This window comes from Amblyomma mixtum, chromosome 8, assembly GCF_055824585.1.
Source record: "Amblyomma mixtum isolate Tamu chromosome 8, ASM5582458v1, whole genome shotgun sequence".
Lineage (NCBI taxonomy): Eukaryota > Metazoa > Arthropoda > Arachnida > Ixodida > Ixodidae > Amblyomma > Amblyomma mixtum.
In genome coordinates this window covers 44,171,367-44,196,466 of record NC_143019.1, presented here as the reverse complement: position 1 = coordinate 44,196,466, position 25,100 = coordinate 44,171,367, and the positions used below count along the sequence as shown (strand labels likewise).

The window sequence follows — 25,100 nt, the reverse complement described above, 5'->3', positions numbered from 1 at the left end:
GCGTTGAGAGGTAGGCTGCTGCCGTACGTACAGACACTGGCACACAGGCGCGTACAACGATAGAGCGGCAGTCGCAAGGCGACCTTCACGGCCCGGCGCAGAAGTGTTCCAAAAGCAGCGCCGCTTTCATAGGGTACACCTAAAGGAAGAAAAAATAAGGAACGGGGGGAGGAGAGTTGTTGAGCTCGCCATGGCTGTAACTAGTGCGGTCGCCCGCGTGTGCTTGGTGCGGCTGCCCAAGTTCCGCTTGCTACTATAGTGGGTCTCGAAGAGGCTGCCAGAAACGGCGCTAAACAAACTTTAATAACGAAAACAAAAAAATGAAGGGGGAGATCGCGCCCGAAGCGGATCACTTTCTCGGTTCGCTCCGCTAGGCTCGTTCGCCTTTTTTTTGTTGTTGTTGTTGTCGTCCTTCAAGGATTCCTCATTTCCCGTTACCGGCGACAGTCGCTGCCAAGACGAACGCCGGCGGCCTGATTAGCGAGGCGACCGCGGAGGTAGATACAGAGAGAGCGTTGCAGCCGCTGCTGCTTGAGCGAAAGCCACTCGTTCAGCACGGAGCAGGTTTTCGAGAGCGCGCTAACGAGGACGACAACTGCAGACTCGGCGCCAGATAAGCTAAGGAAGCCAGGTTTTAATTTTTTGCCTTTACATCCAGTCTTTAGTTACGAGTTCGCTGCGGCCTGCCCCTCGTCGAGGCATTTCCAATTTAAGCGCCCAAATACAGCGTAAAATTATAAAGAAACAAAAAGGATACAACCAGTTCCTATAAATCTAGCCCCTGTCGCAAGGAACGCGGTTTAAGACCAAGAAGAGTTCTGGGGATGACACCTGGCGACCGGTCACTGGAGCTTTGCGGATTCCGGCAGCAAGCGACCTTGAAAGCGAGCGGAAGCCGTTGGCGTCTACGTGCGCGGACGGCACCACCGGCGCTTCGGAACGTTAACACGGCTGCCAGCTGACACAAAACGACTAGAAACCCCAAAAACATGGGAGCTTAGCCGAACTGCCGCCTAGATCCTCAAGGTCGGGAAAACACCACCTGCGAGGTGACGTCGACTGAACGCGAGGACACGTAGGCGTAGGTAAGGCGTGTCGAACTACCTCTACCGGTGTGATAAGCACGTGCCAGTAATTTTCATGCTAACGCCACTTGAACAATTTGGTCACGGTTGCGAAGAGCAGGAACGCGCGAAGGCCACTCAGGATCACGGCTTCATCACGGAATCTGGAACCTATTCCATGGGCAGGCGATCTCTCTCTCTCACCTCACTCCCTCCCTCTGGTTTACCCTCAAGCAACTTTATGACAACAGAAGCGAGCCGCGACGTCTTCACTATGCTTAACGCGACGTAAGGGTAAATTTTATAGGCGCGACCGTGAGGATGATTTGTAGGGGAGAATACGAGACAGCCATCAAATCCAAAGTAAAAAAAAAAAACAAAAAAAAAGTGAAGGGCGAAAGGACGCCAGCTTGACGAAGCCGCGCTCTCCAGTTTCCGAAGCGACGACAGCGGCGATCTTTCTCCAGGAGCCAACCGCCGCAGGGCCAGTGTAAGGTTGCAGCAGCAGCGCGTTTAACGGCCCACGCATAGAGGAAGCGAATGCGAAGACTGCGCCCGCGTGATTTGCGAGGCAAAAAAAGAACAAAAAGCGAAAAGGCCGCGAGACCTCGCGGGCGCCTCAAAGACCGGCCCCGCATCGCCGAGGGCACGATTACGCGCACGAGTCAGGCAAACATGGCGGATGGCAGTGTAACGAGAGAAGAGCCAGCGACAGAGTATGACGGCCGCCACATCGTCGGGGCAGAAACAATCAAAGTTGATGAAGACGATGACGTCGTTATAGCAACAACCGAAGGAGCTTCATAATGAAGAGCAAAAAAAAGATATATTTTTCAGTAGAATTTGAGCCCACCCTTCCTCTAGCCTACTTCGGCTATAAAACGCACTGAGGTACTCCGGCAACGGTAGCACTGTACACGCTATGCTAAAGGTATCTAAGTAACGGACCGACAGTTCTGGCAGTGGCCGCTACACGCGCTCTCGAGCCGCGTTTCTCTTACACGACTTTTCCTCGACCAATTATCTTTCCCCTCTGCGACTATAGTCGGCGCTAGCCTGGATCGCGGACGGGCTACATTTTGTTTATGACGCTTTTTGACGCTGTTGTGGCCTGATGTGGCCCCCCCCTCTGAAACCAGCTACCGGCCAGTGACGACACAGGCCGCTGCTACCAGTAGTAGACAAACAAAATCCTAATTACTAATACGACCACTAGTAAATACGACCCCAGGGACGGTACATCATTGGTATGGTGGTGAGTGGGGCTTAGGCCCGAAGCTTTTCACTCTTCGTTACCAGCTCTGCCATTGCAATCGGAGCGTGGGAATCAAACTGGAACAGAAGCGGGACAGAATAGTTACACAATCATAGCCATGTTGATTCCTCTTTTATACGGAACTGCTCAGGCAGGAGCGGGTGACGCGTTATGGTAAAAATAGTTGCGGACGTTCCTGACGACACCCACCCTGCCAGGCGCCGAGAGGACGGCATCGCAAGTAGCACACCCCCGGAGAACCTATTCGCGCTCGCGCCTGTTCCGCAGAACAGGCGCGGCGGCGGAAACCGAACGGCAGACAGCCGGTATACGAAACGGCGCAAGGTCTCGGCCCAACCCTCGAGGGCACAGGAAGCTGGGAGCCGCAGGAAGGAAGACACCGTCTCTACAGTGGGAACTCGAGCGACGCAGGCGTTGCTGCGATTCCGGTTACTCGTCATCGCACAGTGCGGGTGTCGACATTTAGCTTGTCTTACGCTCATTACATGACCTCTGTATGCACTACCCAGGCTAACTGTCGTCACTGTTGCTCTGAAGGAAGCGGGGCTTGGCCAAGCGGTATTTGTAGCGCTTTTTATACCTTCTTTCCCTTTTTCACCAGAACCAAACAAAAGAACGCGTTGATTGATTGACTGGTTGACTGACCGAGCGATTCACTCATTGACTGACCGACTCACTGATTGACTGACTGATTGACCGACTGAGTGATTTACTGACCGACTCAGTGACTGATTGACCGACTCAGTGACTGATTGACCGACTCAGTGACTGATTGACCGACTCAGTGACTGATTGACCTACTCAGTGACTGATTGACCGACTCAGTGATTGATTGACCGACTCAGTGATTGATTGACCGACTCAGTGATTGATTGACCGACTCAGTGATTGATTGACCGACTCAGTGATGGATTGACCGACTCATTGATTGATTGATTGACCGACTCAGTAATTGATTGACCGACTCAGTAATTGATTGACCGACTGAGTGACTTATTGACCGACTCAGTGACTGACTGACCGACTCAGTGACTGACTGACCGACTCAGTGACTGACTGACCGACTCAGTGACTGATTGACCGACTCAGTGACTGATTGACCGACTCAGTGACTGATTGACCGACTCAGTGACTGATTGACCGACTCAGTGACTGATTGACCGACTCAGTGATTCTGACCGACTTACTGATTGATTGACTGACTGAGTCACTGACTCACTGATTGACCGACTCACTGATTGATTGACCGACTGAGCCAATGATTGACCGACTCACTGATTGATTGCTTGATTGACTGACCGACCAACTGACTGGCCTACTCAGTACTCACCGACTGATCGATTGACTGACAAGTGCGGTAGAGCGAAACCAGGCACCCTACACAGGTATAGCAGCGCAGAGATGACTGCGCATCGTGCTCACCTCTGGCGCCCCTGGTGCGGCGCTGGTTGGCCTGCGACCACTTGCGCTTCTCGGCCGAGCCGGCCCGGTTGTTGATGACCTCGAGCTCTTCCTCGGAGCTGTGCTGCTCCAGGGTGGGGTCGCTGTCGCTGGGCAGCGCAGAGTCGAGCAACACTGGGCTGCCCCCTCCATTGCACCCCATGGCTGCGCCGACGCAGGGACCGCAACACTGGGGAGCACCAGCGCCCGCTGTCGTGGCGGACAGGAGGGCCGACACCACCGCGGGCCCCGAGAGCAGCTGCTGCTGCTGGTTCTTGTGCTGGTTGTGCTGGTGCTGTTGCTGCTGGCGCCGCCTCTCGACGGGCTTGTTGTTCGTCTGCTGGGACTCCGTTAGCTGCTGCTGCTGCTGCCGGAACCTTGTGTGCTGGCAAAGGACTGCTGCGGCTGCACGCCGACGGCTGGGCGAGTGGCCTCCGCTACCGTCTTCCAGCTGGATGCTCTGCTCCATGTCTGCGAAAGAACGATGACAACGACGGCTTAGACGCACTGCTATCGCTTCCAGTGTCCTAAAGACCCGACAACGCATGCACCAACAACATAACATAACCTGCCGGGATTCGACACGCTTTCCGTTAGCTTTAACCACCGGGGATTCGGCCCACGAACAGGGTTGGTTGTAGAGCACAATCTACCAACCAGCCATTCCGCTGCCTTAGCGAAAATCATATAAAAGGCCTGTCTTACGAACACGATACAACCCGTCGACTGTTAAATGAAGCGTAACGGAGCAGCCAAGAACGCATTACATACGCACAGCACTACCCCTCCCCTAACCCCCCCCCCCCCCCCCCCCCCCCCCCCCCCCCTCTGAAAAAAAAAAAGTTATTTGCTCGTTTCCAACACTTTATTCGTTTTGGCTGCTGAGAAGACGAAACACAACGCGGAGTGGGTTGTTATATAATATAAAACGCTTAACCACGGCGTAGATCGGAGGTAAAAAAAATACACACACAAAGAAACAAGGCCGCACAGGCTCGGCAATCTGTTCGTTCAGCAGGCGAGCTTACAGCGTAGCAGCCCACTATGCCTGAAACACAGCGATCGGCCCGCCTGGAACAACACTAGCGACCCGTAGAATTCGCGCGCCAATAGCGCGAAGGCAGCATCTCAGACAAAGACCCGCCTCTACCCGCTTCCGTCAGGACGGCGACGCGAAAAACCGCACGGAAAATAGGCAAGCAAAAGAAGAAAAAGCGATTACGGCCAGACAGAAACCAAACCAGCTGCGAACCGCATGCCGGATTAGGCAACCCTGCGCAAGAGTTTCGCCGAAGGACGGCGAAATAAAACAAAGAACGGGAAGTGCAAAATGTGGCACGCGGATAGGCGCGCCTGCGGCGTCCTGGGCCGGGGTGTATACGCCAAGCAGCTTGCCTGAATAACCTTGACGCGGCGTCCGGATATGCGCTGTAAAACTAGGCCTCCTAAACAACCACAAGCGCTAAGCCACTACAAGCAGCCATGGTAGTAACATTACTTATAGTACTTTAACGTAGCAAAACCCATGAATGTCTTCCAAATTTGCCATGGCACTGAAAGGTCCTACAGAGCGAGATTTGAGCAGCGCGATGACACTGATTCTATAAGCAGAATGGCAAAAAAACCACAAAAAAAAAACACGGAAGTTAACCCTACATTGCAGCGGACATTATCTAATAATGCCTTTCTGGTATGCTTATTTATTTATTTTTTAGCTAAATGAACGCAATTGTCCAACTCAATCCGCACGCTATCAAGCCTCCGTAGCGTACCAAATGGAAAAGAAAAAAAAAAGACCGCATCTGGGAAGCCATTTATCTGATATGTACGAAAGCCAAACGATAAAAGGAACTTGTCTTCCGCGAGACAAAGCTGGCGATAAACGCAACAAAGGGGAGCGCGTTAGTCCGAGTGATTCCTATGCATGGCAAAACGGCGCCGGACAGCAAGACCGACAAGCTGATCAAAACGAGACGAGAAGAAAGCGCGAGGAAGCCAGAGAAGTTCCTCCGCGCTCGCTGTGCGTGACGGCCGCAGGCCCCGCATTCACCCGCGTATAGCTCCACTCATATCGACATTCAAAGTTTTGAAAAGACTCGCATAAGCATACATTTTTCGACAAATGTTTGGACTGTCGTTCGCTGTATTCGTCCAACGCGAGTCCCACGCTGATAAGCTTTTCGTACGAATACATGCTTCAGAGCTGCTGCGCACCTATGCTTTTCTCGGCTTGTGCAGTCCGTTTGGATAGGTGCAAGCTTTCTCACAAGGACAGTCGAAGTAAAACAACAGCTGCTCCGAATATCGAGCACGACGCGTCCGGATCACGGAAGACAACGAACGACTGCGTCTTTCTCGCACTCTGAATGATCGTCACAGGCCGGTCGAGCAACAATGTGGCATTTTTTTTCTCTCTCAAGTTCCAAAGGCGCCGACGGGAAAACAGTGCTGACTAATACTGCCCACTGTTTACGTTTGGACCGACACGAAATAGTACAAGCGAAAACAGTGCGCGCCCGGCAAGGAACAAACACGAACGGAAGAAGCTCTCGCAGTAAATCGAATTACGTTCTCCGTACACAAGCGTTCTCCGCACACGAGTGTACCGCCCGATCAAACCAGCGCTGCCAGCTGCAATGAGAGACGGAGGCGAAGAAAACCACGAGTGCGGGACTAAAGATACAACTGAGAACGACGTTTTCCAACCCCGGTTCAGTTCGCTCACCACAGCCGCGCCTGGGGAATGCAAAAGAAAGAAAGAAAGGAAGGAAGAAAGAAAGGAAGAAAGAAAGAACGAGAAAAAGAAAGAAAGAAGGAAAGAAAGAGAGAAAGAAAGAAAGAAAGAAAGAAAGAGAGAAAGAAAAGAAAGGAAGAAAGAAAGAAAGAAAGAAAGAAAGAAAGAAAGAAAGAAAGAAAGAAAGAAAGAAAGAAAGAAAGAAAGAAAGAAAGAAAGGGCGTGAGCCCTCGAGAATAGCGAGGCGGATGAAATGCGTGAAAAATAATAAGAACGCGAAAAGAAAGATTGCAACGAAACGCGGCGAACGAAGGAGCAGCTCCGACGCGAACCGAATGAACGGACCTCGTAAAAGCGGAAGCAACAACCACAGAGAGTAAACGCGAAACGAGCGAGAGAGAGAGAGAGCTTGTACAGCTCGTCAGAGCCACGCACACTACTACACTCGAGCCGCACAAAAATCAAAACACGTACACACACGTGTACTACTACTCTAGGCACGCTAGCGTACACGCTAGAGCGAGATTACGACGAGAAAGGGAAGAGAGGAAGGAAGCGCGCCGCACAACAACGCCAAAAGGAAGACCGCAGAGAGATGGCCGCTAAGAAGCGTGTGCACGGGTTTGTCCGCGTGTAGCGAAGCGGGCAGGCAGAACTCACAGAAAGCGAGCGGCAAAGGGAGGAAGTTGTACGTGAGCGACGCTCTTCAGTCAAGTAAGGAGCAAAAACAAAACAGAAAAGAAAGAGCACGTACCTACACAACGAGAGCAGCGAAGGCAACAAAAGGCGGCCACAAAGCGGGGCGCAAAGCAAAAAATCAGAAGGACGAAGGATGTTAAAAGCGAGCGAACGAAAAAAAAAACAGAAAGAATGAATAAAAAAAAAGCACACACTGTAAACGCAGAACCATGCGGTAGTGCAAAACAAGCTGGAAGCGGAGCAGCAACAGCGACTACGACGAGCGGCCCGTGAGATCATTAAATGCTGCAGCGGTTTCTTTTCGCCAGAGCAGCTCGGGGAAGGTTTTATTGCGTTACCGCACCAGTGCTCTCTCCCCCTTCGGGTGGCCTTGCTTTTTCACCAGCCAGCAGAAAACATGCCACGAAGAGAGCGGCCGAGGGAAAGGGCAAGGAAGAAAGGGAGGAAGTGAAAAGGCTGGTGGCGCCCTCTCCCGGCCGAACTGGGCACTGGGCCCGCTGCTGTGCTTCGGCCGAATTACCCGCGCAAGCATCGCGGAACGACAGGCCGGCCCGAACCGAGCGAACGAGTAGAGCCACACAAGCACCGATGCCCGAGAAAGAAACCCAAAACACGAGAGGAAGGAACGGCGGAGACCACTGCTGCGGCGCTGCCCCAGTCCGAACGGGTTCCTTCTCTCCATTTCAGCGCTGCGCTTTTCCGCACTGAAGACCGCTCTCTATAGTTGGCTGCCGGTCGCCCAGCTCGAGTTCAGGGAAGAACGACCGCCGATGCCCACACTTGTGCGCAGACAGAAGGGAGAAAAAAGTAGGAGTACGGAATGTAACTGCGAACAACGACCATTCTAGGGGCGCCGATTTTCTGGGGGTTTAGCTCCTCGCTGAGTTTTGGGGACGCTCTTCAGTCCGTTGCAACGTATCTGAGCCTGCGGATCCCTGCTGCAACGCGCCGTTCCTGTTGTTGACGTACGCTCACACGATGCCCAACGGCGGCCGCGAACGGCACGGTCCGCGGCGTCCTGTATCACACCGCTGACTATAACAGTGAACAAAATCAGCTTTGTAATGTTTGAGCATCGAAATTCTTGAGCTTATAAGTTAGTCTCGTGATGGCCTTCCTGTTCAGGCAACAAGAAAAGCTTACCAACGGTCCACTTTTTGTCATAGAGGAATTCTGTTCGGCGGCCCTGAATGTGAGCGGTACTTCACAGCAGACTTGAGTTGTATCCGACTGTAGGCGTCCAGAAAGTACCGGATAAATTGCTGGAGACCAAGGCACGAAGGCTACACACCATGTGCACTTTAATTCCCAACATGAGAAAAAAATTCGCTGTGGCTTAGCTTGGTTAAGCCCGGTAATTGCGAAAGCAATATCCGTACCTACGCCATGATACAGCTGGTAGTGTAGCTGGTGGTGGTGCTTGTGGTTAGACTTGTGATGCATCGGTTATACAATTCAAACCAATCCATTCCAATCCACTCCTATCCAATTCAATCCAATGTAACTAATCTAATCCAATACGATCCAGTCCAATCCAATCTAATGCAATCAAGGTCAAATGAAGGTCAATGGTGGTCACCGCCGCGGCACGGCAAAGGCGTGAAAGTGCAAGTAGTACTGCTTTCGCAATAAAAAAAAAAATGGACGTCGACGCTGAAGACAATCCCACTCTGCCAAAGGTCGCCAACATGTGTTGCCGAGTGACATAATGAGCCCGGAGGCACCAGGTACTACGTAGTTTCAAGGCCAACGACAGCATGCTCCTCGAAGAACTGACCGAAGCACAAAGCGAGACAACTTTTCGTAAGTAATAAAGCAGACACGAGCGTCCAGTATTTGATCATGTACGTCGAGCTAGGTCAGGTGAACCAGAAAAGTTTCGGAATGTTCGCTTCATATGAAGCTCACCCTCAGGTTCCGCATAACGTCCGCCCTCAGGTTCACCTGAGGTTGCCAAGAATGTGACAATTCTGAGAGAAGCGGCGACGACTGCATAACGCAACCTCACCGCTTGCAAGTGCACTCTTTTCCATATGGGCCCCGAAGGTGAACGGCCAGAGTGAACACGCGAGTTACCGCCCCCCCCCCCCTTCCCGATCCTCTTCAAGAAAAAAAAAAGATCCTGTTGGTGCCACAGCTATAAAAAAAATTAAAAGCTGCACACGCGTAACTGGACAGAGGGGACTGAGGAAAAAAAAACAAAAAGCGGAAACAAACTCGGCGAGGCGGGTTAGTTCAAGCCTGAAGCCCCTCCGCGCTCGAGCGAGGCCTGACAAAGTATAACAAAACGCAAACAGAACGCTCGGCGGGGCGCCGAAATGGACGAGCGGCTGACGGCAGCACTCGCGCACGAACGCAGGCGCGCACACAAGAGCCATTCAGGCACAAAGGGAGGAGCTGGATGATGCACCGCTGCTCGGGCGGCCGCTTTCTCTCCGCGCTAGGCCATCGCAGCGAGCGAGCGCACTTTTCAAGAGGTTGATCGAGCGCATCGGAACATATCTGCGCTCAACCGTCAAGTCTACCCCGTCACGCAAGCAACGCGTACGCCACGGCCGCCCCCCATTCTTCCCCCTCCTCCTCCTCCGCCCTCCACTTTCTTCCGCGAACTCGGCCAGCAGCGGCAGGCTCTCCATCCCGCTTGCTACGACGACGCGAGAGCCGTCGTTCGAACAGCCCCCGCTGCGCTCATCACAAACGTCACTCTCGGCTGCCGCAGTGGAGGAAGAGGGGGGGAGCATCAGAAGCACGGAATTCAGGAACAATGGAATTAGGAAACGGCCGCCGCAGCTGCCACCACTCGGATGGGGCAGGAGCGGATGCGAAACTGCGATGATGCTCTGCTGCTGAAAATTGCGATGCTCAACTGCTGCGGAGTTTTGGGGACTTTCTTTTTTTTCTCTCCCACATCTCTCCGCCTTATGCCGAGGGCCACGGACGCCGCTCTGGCCACCCCATAAATTTGAATGCGTCTTCCCCTCTCTCCTGTTATTATATTTCCGATCCGCCGCCGCCGGCTACGCGCACATCGCGATGAACCAGGCACAACGAATCTGCATCGCACACTGGCACACAACGGGGTGCATAATCAGGGTGAGGAGAAATAACACCGGCCCGTCAGACGCCACCGACGAGGGTAATGAAAGCGAAGTAAAATACGACCGCGCACAGGGGCGAAGGATCGAACCAGGCCGATGTCTCGCGCTTGTTCCCGATGTCCGGGGATACTTTGCCGGGGCCACAACGGACAACCGGCAGTAGCAATTAGGTGCCCGCGTTGTCCGTCAATCCTGCCATCCACTTCTGCCAGCAGGCTTCCTTTCATTTCTGTCTACGGGGAACGGTTGGTATCTGGTGGAATTGCTGCCCGATGCCCTCTGGGCCAGACCCGAGCACTGCTGCAGGACGTCGAAAGCCCCATTGTGCGCTGTTTGTGATGTATACGGAACCATGAAGTAGCCGCAGATAAGGCGACAGAGATCCGATTACGCAAACAGAAAAGCGGTGCGCAAGCACTGGACGCCTTTGCCGATCCTCGATAGCGTCTCCCCGGGAGGTTTTTACTATAAGCGTGTTTTCAACGCCCTCCGCACAGGAGGCAACGTCAGACCAAGACCGAAATTACCAGTGTTGATAACACTGCTAGTCACGACACGATACCCACGCGGACGCGCTCGTATCGGGGGCGACGGTGCGGCCGCATCTAGATTACACAGTGGCGGGCATAGCTGCAATTGTGACCTGGCGCCCAACGTCGGAAGCCTCGCCGCTGAATAGCTCGCTGTCCGCTGTTCAGCTTTAACATGCATGCCTACCATGCAGTTTGAACATCCTGCTCCACCCCCACTAGCCGGATAAGTTGGGTAAGGTGAACAAACCCTCGCGTACGATTATTACCTTGTATACCGCCCACAAAATGAAACTGCATAAGGTCGGCGCCCTCACCCTGACCCCAAGAGGAAACGCCGAGGTTCACTCGAGGTTAATTAAGGCTTACCTTCTCTACAGGTGGAAGCTTAGGGGAATTCGCCTTTCTCTTATTGCTAGCAGCCGAAAATAACGCCGCTATAAACCTCGGCGCACAGCAAAAGAAGAGCAAAACAACAAAAACACTAACGCTGTTACAGAAACAAGAAGGCAATTGCCCCAGCGGGTTCCAGTACAAAATCAAAAGTAGAGATAAAGGCGTGTATAGTTAGCGGCGACTAACCCGCGAGTTTATAACGAGGGGCTCCGAGCTTCGCCGGCGCAAACTCGCAGCCCCCCGCCTAAACTGCGCATAATAGAGAGTACCACGCGGCATCGAGGAAGGCAAATAACAGCCAAAGCCACAAATTACCCGAACGGGAAACAAAAGGAAACGACTGACCGTGAGCTGATGACCACACTGAGCGCCGGGCCATTTAAAAAACTGCCGGCGCACGCGCGCAGTGCCTGACTCGATGATCATCGCCTTTTTTTTTTTTTTTTTGCGTTGGGGCGCGAGACTTTTAAACGCACGGCTCACGCTAAAAGAAGGTATCACTACAGCAGTTACACAGGAGCGAAGCGAGCGCCACCCGTGGTTATGACGGAGCGCGGGGGAGGGAAAAAAAGCCCATTACTGGCAGCAGCTCCCGCCGGCCGAATTCCCGAGCATCCACTCATCCTCCCGCACCAAGTAACGACACACACGCGCGGAGAGAGAGACAGACAGACATACGGCGCGCAGTCATTAGGCCCGAGCGAACTGGGAGGCTCCGCATTCATATATAACGAGGCCGCGGGAGAGCAAAAAAAAAAAATACACAAGAGATGACATCGTTTTCCCTCGACGTCAATAGCGGAGAGAGAGTAAAGAAAAAAAAATTTAAAAAACGCGCTCATTTAATGGACTCACTTGTTCTTCCGAGTTTTCGACGAAAGGCATTTTTTTTTTTTTTTACGTTCGATCGCTTTCATGTGACCCTGGCTGCTTGAAACTGTTCACCGGGGTTAGCTGAACAGCTGTTCATGCGGTTTTGGTTTGGTGCGATTTGGGGGTTTTAACGTCCCAAAGCGACTCAGGCTATGAGGCACGCCGTGGTGTAAAGCTCCCGATAATTTCGACCTCCAGGGGCTCTTCAACATGCACCGACATCGCACAGTACACGGAACTCTTGAATTTCACCTCCAACCAAACGCCACCACCGTGGCCGGGGTCGAACCCGCGTCTTTTGGGTCAGCAACCCAGCACCATAACCACTGTTCATGTGGTTTTATACGCGTCCTCGCGAGCTTGTGCGAGTACTTGCATTCCAAAGAGATTTACAAGTGCCGCCGATATCATAATTCTTACCACCACATTCGACTTGGCTACGTTAACCGCGAACCTGAGGCTAGCCCCGCGGATCCAAATTAACCCCGCCCTGCCCTGCCCTGCCCTGAGCCAGCAGTGGCCACTGGATTTCTTCCGGATACAGCCGGCTCTAGAAACTAGTCTCGGTGGGCGGCGTTGCACTTAAAAAATTAACGCGGTCCACTTAAAAAATTAACGCGTTCAACGTAAAAAGAAAATGCAGCACAGATAATGTAGAAAGAGAAACTTCCAAAGCTGAAAGAAGCGATACCGCGTAGCAGGCGTAGGGCGCTAGCGCCGCAGCAGCGGGAATAACTGTGGAGCCCACGACTGCAAAAACAGGGCTCTTCCCTGATGGGCAGATGCCGCTGTTTTTCAGTTTTCAGTTTCGTACGTAATGGCACGCGCGCGCGCCGCACAACTCCGAAAATTGCAGCCCTCCAGCCGAATAAAACGGCCAGGCGAGCAGGCGCTGTGAAAAGGCGTATTACAGGGCGAAGAAAACGATGGCCACGCCGGGGAAATGATCAGAAAGCCCGCGATGTGACCACTGAACCTCCCTTCGAAAGCAGTCGTCGACCGATGTTCAAAGAGAAACGTTCGTCCGCCACACCGAAGGAAGCGGCAAAAAAGGGAAAAAAAGAAAAGAAACCACGCATTTCGCCGACTGCAATCGCGGACGAAACCGGCGTTCCCATTAGGCGCTGAACGACGCTCGCACGGCACGCAAACTCGGAAAAGGGCGCGCCCGCGTTCACAGAAGCGAACCCAGACGAGGTTACGTATAAAACCCGTGATTTTCCCCGAACGCCCCGGAAGTCTGATGTCAGGAAGCCCGAGGAGCTAAGCACGGAGCTTCGGTTAACACTCTTCGAAGTAATGCTTTCGGGGGTTTAGGTCTCATAAACGTTTCCTATACAATGGCGCACCTCCAAAAACTCGTGCCTGTATACACATCACGATCTTTGTTTATTTTTAGAAACGTTCAAGACACAAAGAAACAAGCGCAGGTATAATAATGGTCCAGAACCCTTTCATTATTTATTTACCCTCAGAACGAGAGGCATTACAGAAGCTAGTGGTTACAAAGTAGACCTCGAAACAGATCCGGTCCCACTTCCGTCTTTCTTAACAATAAACCCAGACGAAACAATAAATTAGGTCAGACACTATGTTACAAAAAGCGCAGCTTCAAGAGAAACGAGAGACGCGAACGCGTGAATGTTCTAACCAGGGCTAAGGCCACGGGCCGACATGGCGTAACCTTAGCATACGAAGTGGACTGCGCAATAACGAAGAATATACAGAGTCGAAGATAAATAGATGCCTAGGAAGCTCGCCGCCTGTACGAAGGAATCACTGCTACAAAGCGAACATAGTTCAGGTGTGCGCCCGGTCAGAAACACACGTCCCAGCTTGAACTGGCTGGGGCTGGTGGGTTATAGGGGATACGCAAAGTTCCGCAAGTGCGCTTTTCCACAGAACAATCCTGCTCAAGACGAGATGGCTGACAATGGGTTGCCAACTGAAACGAGGCAAGAAGGACTAGTTTATTTATTTTTTTTTTTTTACATTCTTCTAAAATACGTTTTATACAATTCATCCACACCCTTTGCGCCTCAGTTCCCCCAGTTATTTTATAGAGCACTATGCCATGTTGTTTGGTTTGGTGATATCCGGTTTAAGGTCCCAAAGCGACTCGCACAAACACCGCACAGCACACGAGCCTGTAGCATTTCGCCTCCATCGACTATGCCGCCACCGCCGCGGCCGGGATCGAACCCACGTCTTTCGGGACAGCAGCCGGGCATCATAACACCGCGGTGGCCTATATCATACCATGTCTTGGGCAAGATTGGAAAGCGCACTTGCGGGATTTTGGATATCCCCTATCTGGCCTTCTTTGTGTGCAGCTGCTTCCCTCTTCGTGTAATTTATGGACAAACAAGTGACATGGACTAAATCTGAAAATTATGGGCAATAATTTAGCAATAATTTAGTGAGTGCGAGGATCCTTTAAGTTGGTTGGTTTTTGGGGTTTAACGTCCCAAAGCGACTAAGGCTACGAGAGACGCCGTAGTGGAGGGCTCGGGAAATTTCGACCACCTGGGGTTCTTTACCGTGCACTGACATCGCACAGTACACGGGCCTCTGGAATTTCTCCTCCAAGGAAATTCAACCGCCGCGGCCGGGATCGAACCCGCGTCTTTCGGGTCAGCAGCCGAGCACCATAACCACTGAGCCACCGCGGCGGCTGACCCTTTAAGTACTCAAGAAATTCAAGAGTTGCCCAGCAGCCGTAGAAATTACACGATTCTGAAGACACTTGAAAATGTCCTTTTTATACTCGAGGGTTTTCAAGGAACCGCATGGACCTTGGTTAGCCTTATGTCCACACTGGAACAGTAAACTTTACAACGCCCGACTAACCAGCGAACTAAATCTAGGGCACGGCCCAAGTTAAGAGCTCCGCTTCCAGATTGTAAACCAGGGCACAGTCACAACGTGGCAAGAGCATCGAAGAAAACAAAAAGTAAGAAGACGGTTGTGTGACGAGCGCCTTTATTATTATTTTTTTATTTCACGTTTGTACAAGTCTTGTATTCATCCCACGCACCAGACGCACACTGCGGCGACATTCTAAAATATACCGTGCCAAGCCGTAAAAAGAGAGATCGCGAAAGAACATCCCATGCCGAGCACCTAAAGTTTTTTTTTTTTTTCACGCAAAAGTTTGTTTCCACAATGACGCACCCATCGAAAAACGAGGCGCTCAGATCACACTTCTCTGGAAGGGCAAAGAAAAAAAATGCATTTAAAAGTCCAAAACAGATACCGAGCCAAACTCCATGCAGCCGCGACGCGAGCAGGAACGTTGTGCGCGGACACATACATGTACAGTGACAAACATTTAGAGCGCTTCCCTACTTTTTCGTTTCTCTTTTTTTTTTCGTACTGCGCCGAAAACGACGCAAACGGAAATAACCTCCCCGATCGAAAAGCAACAGAGGGAAGAAAAATCCGTCAGCAAGACGGCCCCAGATGGCTGCTTCTCTGCCCGGCCCGGTCGGAACCGGATCGACGAAGTAAACACGAGGGTTGCTCTTAAACCCCCTCTCTCTCTGTGGGTGAGTAAGAGCGGCTCATTTTATTCCGTGCAGCGTCGACAAAAACGCTGCAAAAGCTACGCAGCACAGCTATCCAGGCTGGGTTATCTGGACAATGTTTATCTTATTCTCGGGACATATTTGCGGAGATATGAACACTGATAACCCGCTAGCATGTTCTAGAAAGCATTTTACACATCCTAGACAACATTTTACACGTCCTAGCCAACATTTTACACGTCCTAGCCAACATTTTAGACGTCCTAGCCAACATTTTAGACGTCCTAGCCAACATTTTAGACGTCCTAGCCAACATTTTAGACGTCCTAGCCAACATTTTAGACGTCCTAGCCAACATTTTAGACGTCCTAGCCAACATTTTAGACGTCCTAGCCAACATTTTAGACTTCCTAGCCAACATTTTACACGTCCTAGCCAACGTTTTACACGTCCTAGCCAACATTTTAGACGTCCTAGCCAACGTTTTAGACGTCCTAGCCAACGTTTTAGACGTCCTAGCCAACGTTTTACACGTCCTAGACTACATTTTACACGTCCTAGACTACATTTTACACGTTCTAGACTACATTTTACACGTTCTAGACTACACTTTACACGTTCTAGGCAACATTTTACATGTTCTAGCTAAATTTTGTCGCGTTCCAGGCAAAGTTGAGCTTCACCGGCCCTATTGTATGCAACCAAATAACCCACTCATGACACAGATGTGCCTGTGTAGGAAGAAAAGAAACTAGGAATGACTGCACAGCAAATGTGTACTTTTGTCGCCAAGCGCATACACAAGACACCGCAATCCAATATATGAATGTCCAAGACTACGACGGCAGTTGCCAACTCCTAGTTCAGGGCTGCGAAAGTAATACAAGTGTTTGTGGCCGCATATTCGCCGCTGCGGCTGCCGGGCAAGAGCGCGCACACTCAAGACGATGACGACGACGACACACGCGACGACAAAAGCAAGAAGAGCCGCCACCGCAGCGTCCATTGTTTCCCGGGAAGAGCCTTGTTTGCGCTGCGCACAACAATGGCCCGCTTTGTGAACGCCCGAGATATATAGTATACACGGTTCACTACCCGGTATTAAGGAGCCAAGGGGCAGAAATCTAAAGAAAAAAAAAAACGGGCGAAAAATTGCAACAGTCCGGGGGAATGAGGCAGCCCTTTACGCGAGCGCTTAGCAAACCTAGCTTTCTCTAGAATCTCCCCGATTCGTCGCGTTTTCGGTGCGCTGCACCAAGGCATTAAAAGGTAGCCGTGCACCTGTGTACCTCCCAAACGCATTATTTCTGACGTGGCGGCCGCGTATACGTTGGAGCGGTCGGTGCACTCTGAACACGAATACGTCAATATGGGAATAAACCGGGAGTAAGCTGTCCCCTAAGAGTATGCGCTAGATAGATGACAACACACTCCCTTTTTACTTCTTTCTGATTAGAGTGTACGAGAACCCGCAAGCCTTGATGCCCACGTGGACGACGCCATCAGAGCTCTAGGAGCCCCGAAATGTTCGCGCAGTTCTGGCGCAACTTCAATATGCGCTCATAAAGGCGCGTATTTTCACCAACAAATTACAAAGCTTTTACCACAACATCCCGCAATGTAGGTCAAATGTTTAGGGGAATCCCCCAAGGTGGAGTAGATCTGTAATAAGGGAGTAATTACTCATTGGCATCCACCCGAGCGCAGCCATACGGCTACAAAGGAAAGCTATACAGCTTTCTCAGAAACTTCGTAGTTAAAGAAAAATTTGACCAACACTCTTCCCACTTCGAGTTACTGATCAATTCGCTCTCGCCCTACCATAAGCTTGCCGTCCCGGTTAGCTCAATTGGTAGAGCGACTGCTCCGGTGTGGCGGTGGTTCCGGGTTCGACCCCGGACCAGGACGAATTTTTCTTTAACTACGAAGTTTCTGAGAAAGCTGTATAGCTTTCCTTTGTAGCCGTATGGCTGCGCTCGGGTGGATGCCAATGAGTAATTACTCCCTTATTATCCCGCAATGTAGACTGCAAGCCGTGTCGTGTGTGTATGATTTCAGGCAAAAAGCTCCCAGGGACAGAGAACAGCAAGCCGTGCCGTAAGTGCAGTTTTCAGGCAATGTGATAATACTGGAAGCTCTTATTGCCTTCACCGGAAATGGCGTCACTTCTCGGTTAAAGACGTCACTTTCCTCCAACCAATGAGAGAATTTTGTGTGCCCGACGAAATATTTTGTGGGCCCGGCGAAAGTGCTAGTAAACAAGGGCAGTACAACGCTCTGGGCGCGTCGCACAAGGCCATAGAAGCCCTTTTGATGGTATACGTAGTGTAGGGCTCTCCTAGGGTTTGTCAGTTGGAGGTCGTTCGTATCACGAGAGAAAGACTGTCTGCCGCAGCGGCAGCCATTTGCGGCAGAGGACCATTGGATGACATCGTATACTGATGACGTGCAAGCCGACGCGACTATCTGAACGCGCCTGGAAGGACCGGGTTTAAGTCTGGCGGCAATGCTGCTCAGCCTCTATACAAACAGACGGCTCTTCGAAATCCTCACCGAAGGGACGAAAATTAAAACTCATAAAAGCAAACAAAAAAAAAGCGATCCGGGGAGGAGACAGGGATAAGAGGACGCGCGTCGGGAGAAGCTGAGAGGGAGTTCTGGCGCTGGAAAAAGAGCGCGCGCTCCAGAGAGACGGAGCTAGCGGCTTCCTGCCAAGTTAATTAGCATCTCGCAGGAAGATACGGGCACGCGTCGCCGCCGCCGCCGCCCCAGCCCTTCTGGCACGCGCAGCTAGCGAACCCTTTCGAGAACGCTCGAAATTACTTTGTCTTCCGGCGCCAAGCCTAAGAACACGCACTGGAAAGGGGGGGGGGGGGGGGGGGGCATCTCCCGCTGTCCCGAATTCCCCGCGCCGCTCCTTCACCCTGCCTTCCCTCATTCTCTTCAAGCTCTCCCGACGCTCCTCTGTCTTCGATCCGTCTTTTGTTATCTGTGCCCCTCCAAACGCCGGTAACGAAGCAGCTGCCTTCTTCCTTATAGCGCACCCCCCCCCCCCCCCCCCCCACCGCCTCCTTTCAGTCTTTTGTTCCAAACCGGGAGCGCGCCAGTCTGGTGTTACACTATACGCGCACAAACGCTCGTATACTATGCACTCTACGGATACACCGTTCGAAAGGCGGACATTATGCATACGGTGGAACGTAATACGACACTCGTTAATGCAAAGGCAGGGGAGCGCTCTCGCGTGACATCATTACCGAGATGCGAGCGAGCGAAACTTGACACGGCAGTCGTTACCGGGCCGACTTGTGCTTGCAAACTTACCGGAACGGTCTTATTCTTTGTTTATTTACTCTCTTTTTTTTTTAATGATCTGTTCAATGTGGAGCTGCCATCGGGCTGGATCGAACAAAACGCAATTTTATATCAACCATAACACGCAATCCCTCTCTCGCTTTCGAAAGTTTAACAAACTCTGACCAGCTCGTGAAATCGAGAGACACTGGGTACAACCCAACCCCTTTCTAGGATGCAATATTTCTGGAATAAATAAAGAATTTGATTCAATTACAATGGTTACGCTGACGTTTGCTCGGCGGCAAAACACGCCTTCACTGACGAGAAAGACTGCATTTAAAAATATTCTCGTCACCCGATTTAAACTCGTGACGTCAAAGCCGAAATGGACTCCGTAATCACCGTCTGGAAGTGGGCGGCAGTGCAGACTGGCCTCAGGGCTCCGCGTTGAAACAAATATTGCCTTGACATCAACGCACACCGCTTGCGAAAAACGGACGACGGTCGCGACACCTGCAGTTACATTTCTGCGCTCTCCTAGCGCATAAAAGCCCCATTCTCACTGAGAGTAGTGTCTTCGTCATGGGAACCCGGTAGCCGATCGACACAGGTCAACTTTAATTGATCCCAATGGCCCTTAAACCAGCGGTAAGCAACCTACGCATCTATGCAACACACTTTTAACGGAAAGGAGCTAAAAGGGGGTAAGCTGCACTCTTGCGCACGCCCTTATACAAAAAGGAGTGCGCTAAAGACAGCTTACTCCCATTTTACACCTATATAGGCGTATTAGGGTTTAGAGTGCACCGCCGGCGCGCAAAGCAACGGATATAACAATAGTTTGCTTCACTAGCAGTGCCTCATATACTAGTTACCACACTCTGACCAAAGCGTAGACGTTAAGGCCTAAATAAACTAACTCCCCAGCGCTTAACTTTGTCGGCTAAGTCGCAGCTGTACATGCGAACAAAAGAAAGCGGCTTTACCGCGGCCCAAAATAAAAGTGCAGCACGAAACTTCGCACGAGTAACCGAACGCGACGTCCGAAAAACCGGAGTGCAAACAAACGGGGCACTCAGTGATCACGCTCAAAGCGCGCTGAGCACAAACTGAACTTGGGTGGCATTGACGGTGAAAGAAACGGATGGCCCTCCAAACAAACACAACGGCACACAATATTTATTTTTCACTGCCTCAAAAACCCCTCATCCACCGACGACCGAGTTCAACAAACACGAAACGTTCCGCCACCGAAGAAAACATCGATCCAACTAGGACGAAACAACTACCGTATTTTCCGGTGTATAAGACGCGTCTTTTTTTCAGAAATCTTGCTGGTGCGTCCTATACAAGGGTGCGTCTTATACGCTAAATTTTCGCGTTTTTTTTTGCGAGTTCAGAAGTCACTGAGGTTCATGTTCAAGCTTTTTTAATCGAAAAAATATCACTACCAATGACGCGGTTGTAACGCGGTTAATACCTCAATACGGGGACCGCCGTGCGCAGCTTTTCTTAGGTGAACTTTATCGTGAAACAGCTGGGATGACGACTTCCGGGATCACAAACACGCAACCGTTTCGGAGGCCGCAAGCAAAAGTAATGTGAAATGTCAAAAGATGAAGACAATCGCGCTTCTCGCCATTGTCAAGACAAGTCAAGACAAGCCGGTGTTCTTTTTTAGCCACCCTTTGCAACTTTGCTCCGTGTACGTAGTACGAAGAGAATGTTTCAGCCGCGTTTCATGGGCGAACTTTTTGATAGCGTATACGAAGATGAAGACTTCATAGGTTTTAAGTAGGAATAAAATGTTGTTATGGACATAATGCAGAGCACTTTCGTTTTTTTCTTTTTTCTAAAACGTGGGCGGGTATAGCGTGAGTGTTGCCATTTTCGATCACTTAGCGTTGCTTAAGAATTTGTCACATGTACAGTGAATTTCGCGATGGTCGCGCAAGCGTGTTTAATTCTCACTAGACTAACCGGTTAAATTGGGGTGCGTCTTATACACGGGTGCGTCTTATATACCAACTTTTTCAATGACAGCCTGCATATATGGCGGGTGCGTCTTATACAAGGGTGCGTCTTATACACCGGAAAATACGGTATACGGCAACCACATGTCCGCAAGCTACGAAACACGCACTGGCCGTCGAGGCAGAGTATAAACGTGCCGGCATCGATTTGGTCTTCAGGTGGCAAGTACAAATACAACAAAAAGGAGCCAATGCGCAAAATGAGATGGTTATCACCGTGGAAACGAGGGGGATAAATTGACACGCTCAGCAAACGGGACAAAAAGAAGGATCTGCGCGTGCGGCAAAGCCTACAGCGGTAGAAAGCGACGAATGATAGCGCGACACAGAACGCTGGGACAGCAGGAGGCAGCAGCAGCAGCAACGCAAGAAAATAACGGTTATCGGGAAGTACAAAGCAAACAACAGCTATAGGAAAAGGCGCAGAGCGCCACACGAAACTTCGCGAAATAAATAATTGCGACGATACATAACCGCCGAGAAGGGGGGAAAGAGTCGAGGGAAACTGAAAGATGGGGAGTATACTCCCCGTACGCTGCGCCGGTGCCCGGGAGAGAAGGGGTAAGGCACAAAGGAACGGACACAAAATCGATAGCCCGCGAAAATTGCGTAGAAGGACAGTGCGGATTCCACGCACCACAGAGATAGAGAGAGAGAAAGAGCTTCCTGGTACTCGTTCCTTTCCCCTCTCCATCCCTCCCAATTTCCCTTCACCACTCTCCTCCTAAAGCTGTCCTCCCCTATTTCCCTTCGCAGTTTCTACCTTACGTCCCCTCACTGCGACACTCTGCCTCTCCTAAGCCATCATTTCGTAACTCCCCCCCCCCCCCCTGCCCCTCCTCAACACCCAGAACTGAAAGCAGCAGCTTCCAGTGACCTCCCCCCCCTCGTCAATACGTTGCCCTCGCCTCTTTCCCCAACTCCCTCAGCCTTTCCCCCCTCTCCGCAGGGCGGGCGACTTTGCCTGATGGCTTATAATTGCTGAGAGTGTGGCGGGCGAGATCCCGCCGACGAGGGATGCAATTTTGCAAGTTGAGTGCGTAGAATTATCGATTTCAGATTTTGTTCGCCGCTGCCGCCTTTTTCTCACCTTTATCTACTCCTCCTACCACGTTCGTTCGCGTACGTACTTCCCAAAAAGAGACTGATACGCAGGCGTCCGGTCCCTATTTCCCTTGCATACTCCCTACACACCGGGTCCAGGGGGAACCGTTCGAGGAAGAAAGCATAAAACACCCTACCTACCTCCTGCCTGTTTATTCCATTACCATATATTTTTTTTTTCCTTCTAGCACTTCTAGCAGGGCAGCAACGACCACCTTCACAGCGCCTAAACCGGGCTGGCCATTTCGTTTTGCACCTCGTCTTCGTGCTTTTTATTCGACATTTTCAAGAAATAACTCCGCGACCGGCGCGGAAGCCAAATTATGGAGGCGACCTTATACGATTCGGATTGCAAATGGCTGCTTCCGCCGCACCGCGCGCCTTATTAACGAGCTTAAGCCGTCATAGACACACACCCACACAGACTGTGCAGTGAAGCGAGACGATGGGGAAGCAGTTGAGCTACTTTGACCGCCGCCTCTTTTGGAAAGAATATCCGTAAAGGCAACGCGTTGAATTTCCCAGGCGTTATTAGCGTATCGAAGAACCAGGCGAAATAGCGCGTGCGCGTTACAGGCGTCTGCCCTTACACAAATGTGTTTAGGCAGTCTACTGACTGTCTATAGACTAGTCTATATAGTCTATACGCAATACAAACCCTATACAGTGTCTATAGATTTATGGCCATACATTTTTAGCAGACTTCTCTATAGACAGTCTATATATAGACTACGAATCGGAAATAGGCAATACCTATAGAAAGGCAACAGAGTATATAGGAAGTCTACAGAAAGATGAATCCACGAAATCTGAAAAAAAAAAAAAAGAGTTGTACCTGCGCTTAACATCATTTTTGCCGGCTGCTACTGACACATACAGCGCCCAACCACTCTTGTTACATCGAAACCCATTTACTACAGCCGGGTCACATGACCGAGACTCCCGACGCACCAAATACATAAAACGCTCGGTCAACCCACAATAAACCACGCAATTCGTGTTTCTGTATCATGCTGCGTGTGACCCGCCATCATAAGCGGTAGCATGAAACCGTGTATTCCTTCTTCCGCATTAAACTGATCTCCGCGACTTTCACTCCAAATGAAGTCACCGAATTCCGGCGAATGGGTATACCCCACTAATCTAATTTCGCTGCCACAGCCGCGTTCACAGCGTGCGACTCCAGCAAACGTACGGATCACATTTCGATCGTGTCAAAGAGCGGTGCAGAGCTCGAGTCCCAAGAAAGTACTTTGACCCCACCCCCCCGACCGGACCCCGTTCTTAAGGCCCGTTCACACTTGCCAAAAAATCCGGCGAGCGAAGCGGATTCGGCCGCTTTTGACGCCGAGCGACGCGGAAAGCGGCGCGGCGAGGGCGATCGGGCTGGACCCATTTCCGCCGCGCGGCGACAAACATGGCGGCGCCCTTCGAAGCCGGACCCGTCGCTTCGGATTGAATTCTCGTTGTTGCTGCCTTTTTCAGTGCGTTCACTGGCCATAAATTCGGCACAGGTCTTTCGCTTCGTGTCATCTCGCCTCTACGAAGACGTATAAGTGATAAACATGCTTTATTTTTTTTTTATTCAGAGGGACGATTCTGCCGCTTCTAGGCTTAACAGCAGAGTCGGTTTTTGGACAGTAATGGTTCCCGCCCTGACAACCAGATGGCGCCACTATAGGTAAAGTCTATTTTGGCGTCTGTGCTAGCAAACGCTGAACTAAAAGTGAGAATGCGCCTGCGTTTAACGTACGTAAGCATGCATACGCTTATGGTACGTAGACAGCGTAAATTTATGCTCTTTTGTCACTATATCTGTGTATGCCGCTATCAGCGAAGCGGTGTGGAAAGGCGAGAAACAGCAGCGGCACGCCGGATACGCCTCGCTCGCGCGTGAACAAGTGAGAACAGGTCCTTGTTTTTGCCGCGAGCGAATCCGCTTCGCTCGCCGGATTTTTGGGCAAGTGTGAACGGGTCTTTACTCTGAAGGGAATTTTTTTCCCTACACGGTTCCCTCCGCCTAGGGGCCCCACACCATTTTGTTTTTTTTGCTGTCGTATTTCGTACGGCCTCGTACAAAAAGCGCCATTTCGCACTACTGCGACCGACCTGCATATGTGTTAAAATGCAAATATATTACTTGTACAGTGTACCTCTCCCCTTCGCCATCCTTTCTCACTGTCCCCTCGCCTCTTTCGTTTTATTTCTACATCCTGCTTGCTCCCCCTTTATATCCGCTGCCCCAGCTCAGGTGCTTGCTGTAGCGATGGCAGATGCTAGGGCTCGCAAAATTCTTTTCATTTTATTACTATTCTAGATAAAAAAGCCACTACTACTACTACTGCGACCACGTCTACCGGCCGTGACAGCCCCGCTCCTAGACGCACGCACGCTTAAAGGTGCACTGAAGAGGAATCTGAACTTGTCTTTTTGCCGCGGGAACTCGATGTACACGTTCCTAGCATTCTTAGAAACTGCGACTTATTGCCCTGTATGGCCGATTTCCCAAATTAAATCGAATTAACGACCGGCTCCCGCCCTTTTTTTTTGAATTCTGCCTCCTACGGTGGGCGGAGTCGACCAACGCGTGGAGTGCCTTTCACCCAGTCCCGTGGCGGCTAGCCGCTCTGCCATCGGCGGAGTAATACGTAGTAGTCCGTAGCAGCAAATAGACCGCGCGTATTTTTATTTCTGCGGGGTTATTTTGCGGCTATATTATCTGCGAATGAAACTATTTTTCATGGAAACCTAAAAAACAAAATAAAGCGAAAGCAAAGCCTCGACGGAGCTGGCTGAAAGGAACTTCACGCGTTGGTCGACTCCGCCCATCGTACGAGGCAGAATTCAATAAAAAGGGCGGGAGCCGGACGTTAATTTGATTTAATTAGGGAAATCGGCCATACAGGGCAATAAGTTGCAGTTTCTAAGAATGCTTGGAACGTGTAGATCGAGTTCCCGCGGCAAAAAGAGAAATTCAGAATCCTCTTCAGTGCACCTTTAAGCACCAACATAGAAACCTCTGCAGCATT

General features: G+C 51.1%; 1 protein-coding gene across 2 annotated transcripts in view; it reads right to left on the bottom strand.

Annotated features, from left to right (window-relative positions):
- Positions 1-25,100, bottom strand: part of Reph (Regulator of eph expression) — a 140,020-nt gene that overhangs the window by 77,463 nt on the left and 37,457 nt on the right. For both annotated transcript variants that reach the window (XM_089557173.1, XM_089557172.1), the window contains one exon: positions 3,763-4,251. In XM_089557173.1, the coding sequence (XP_089413299.1) occupies positions 3,763-4,251 (489 nt within the window). The remainder of the gene's footprint in view (positions 1-3,762; positions 4,252-25,100) is intronic.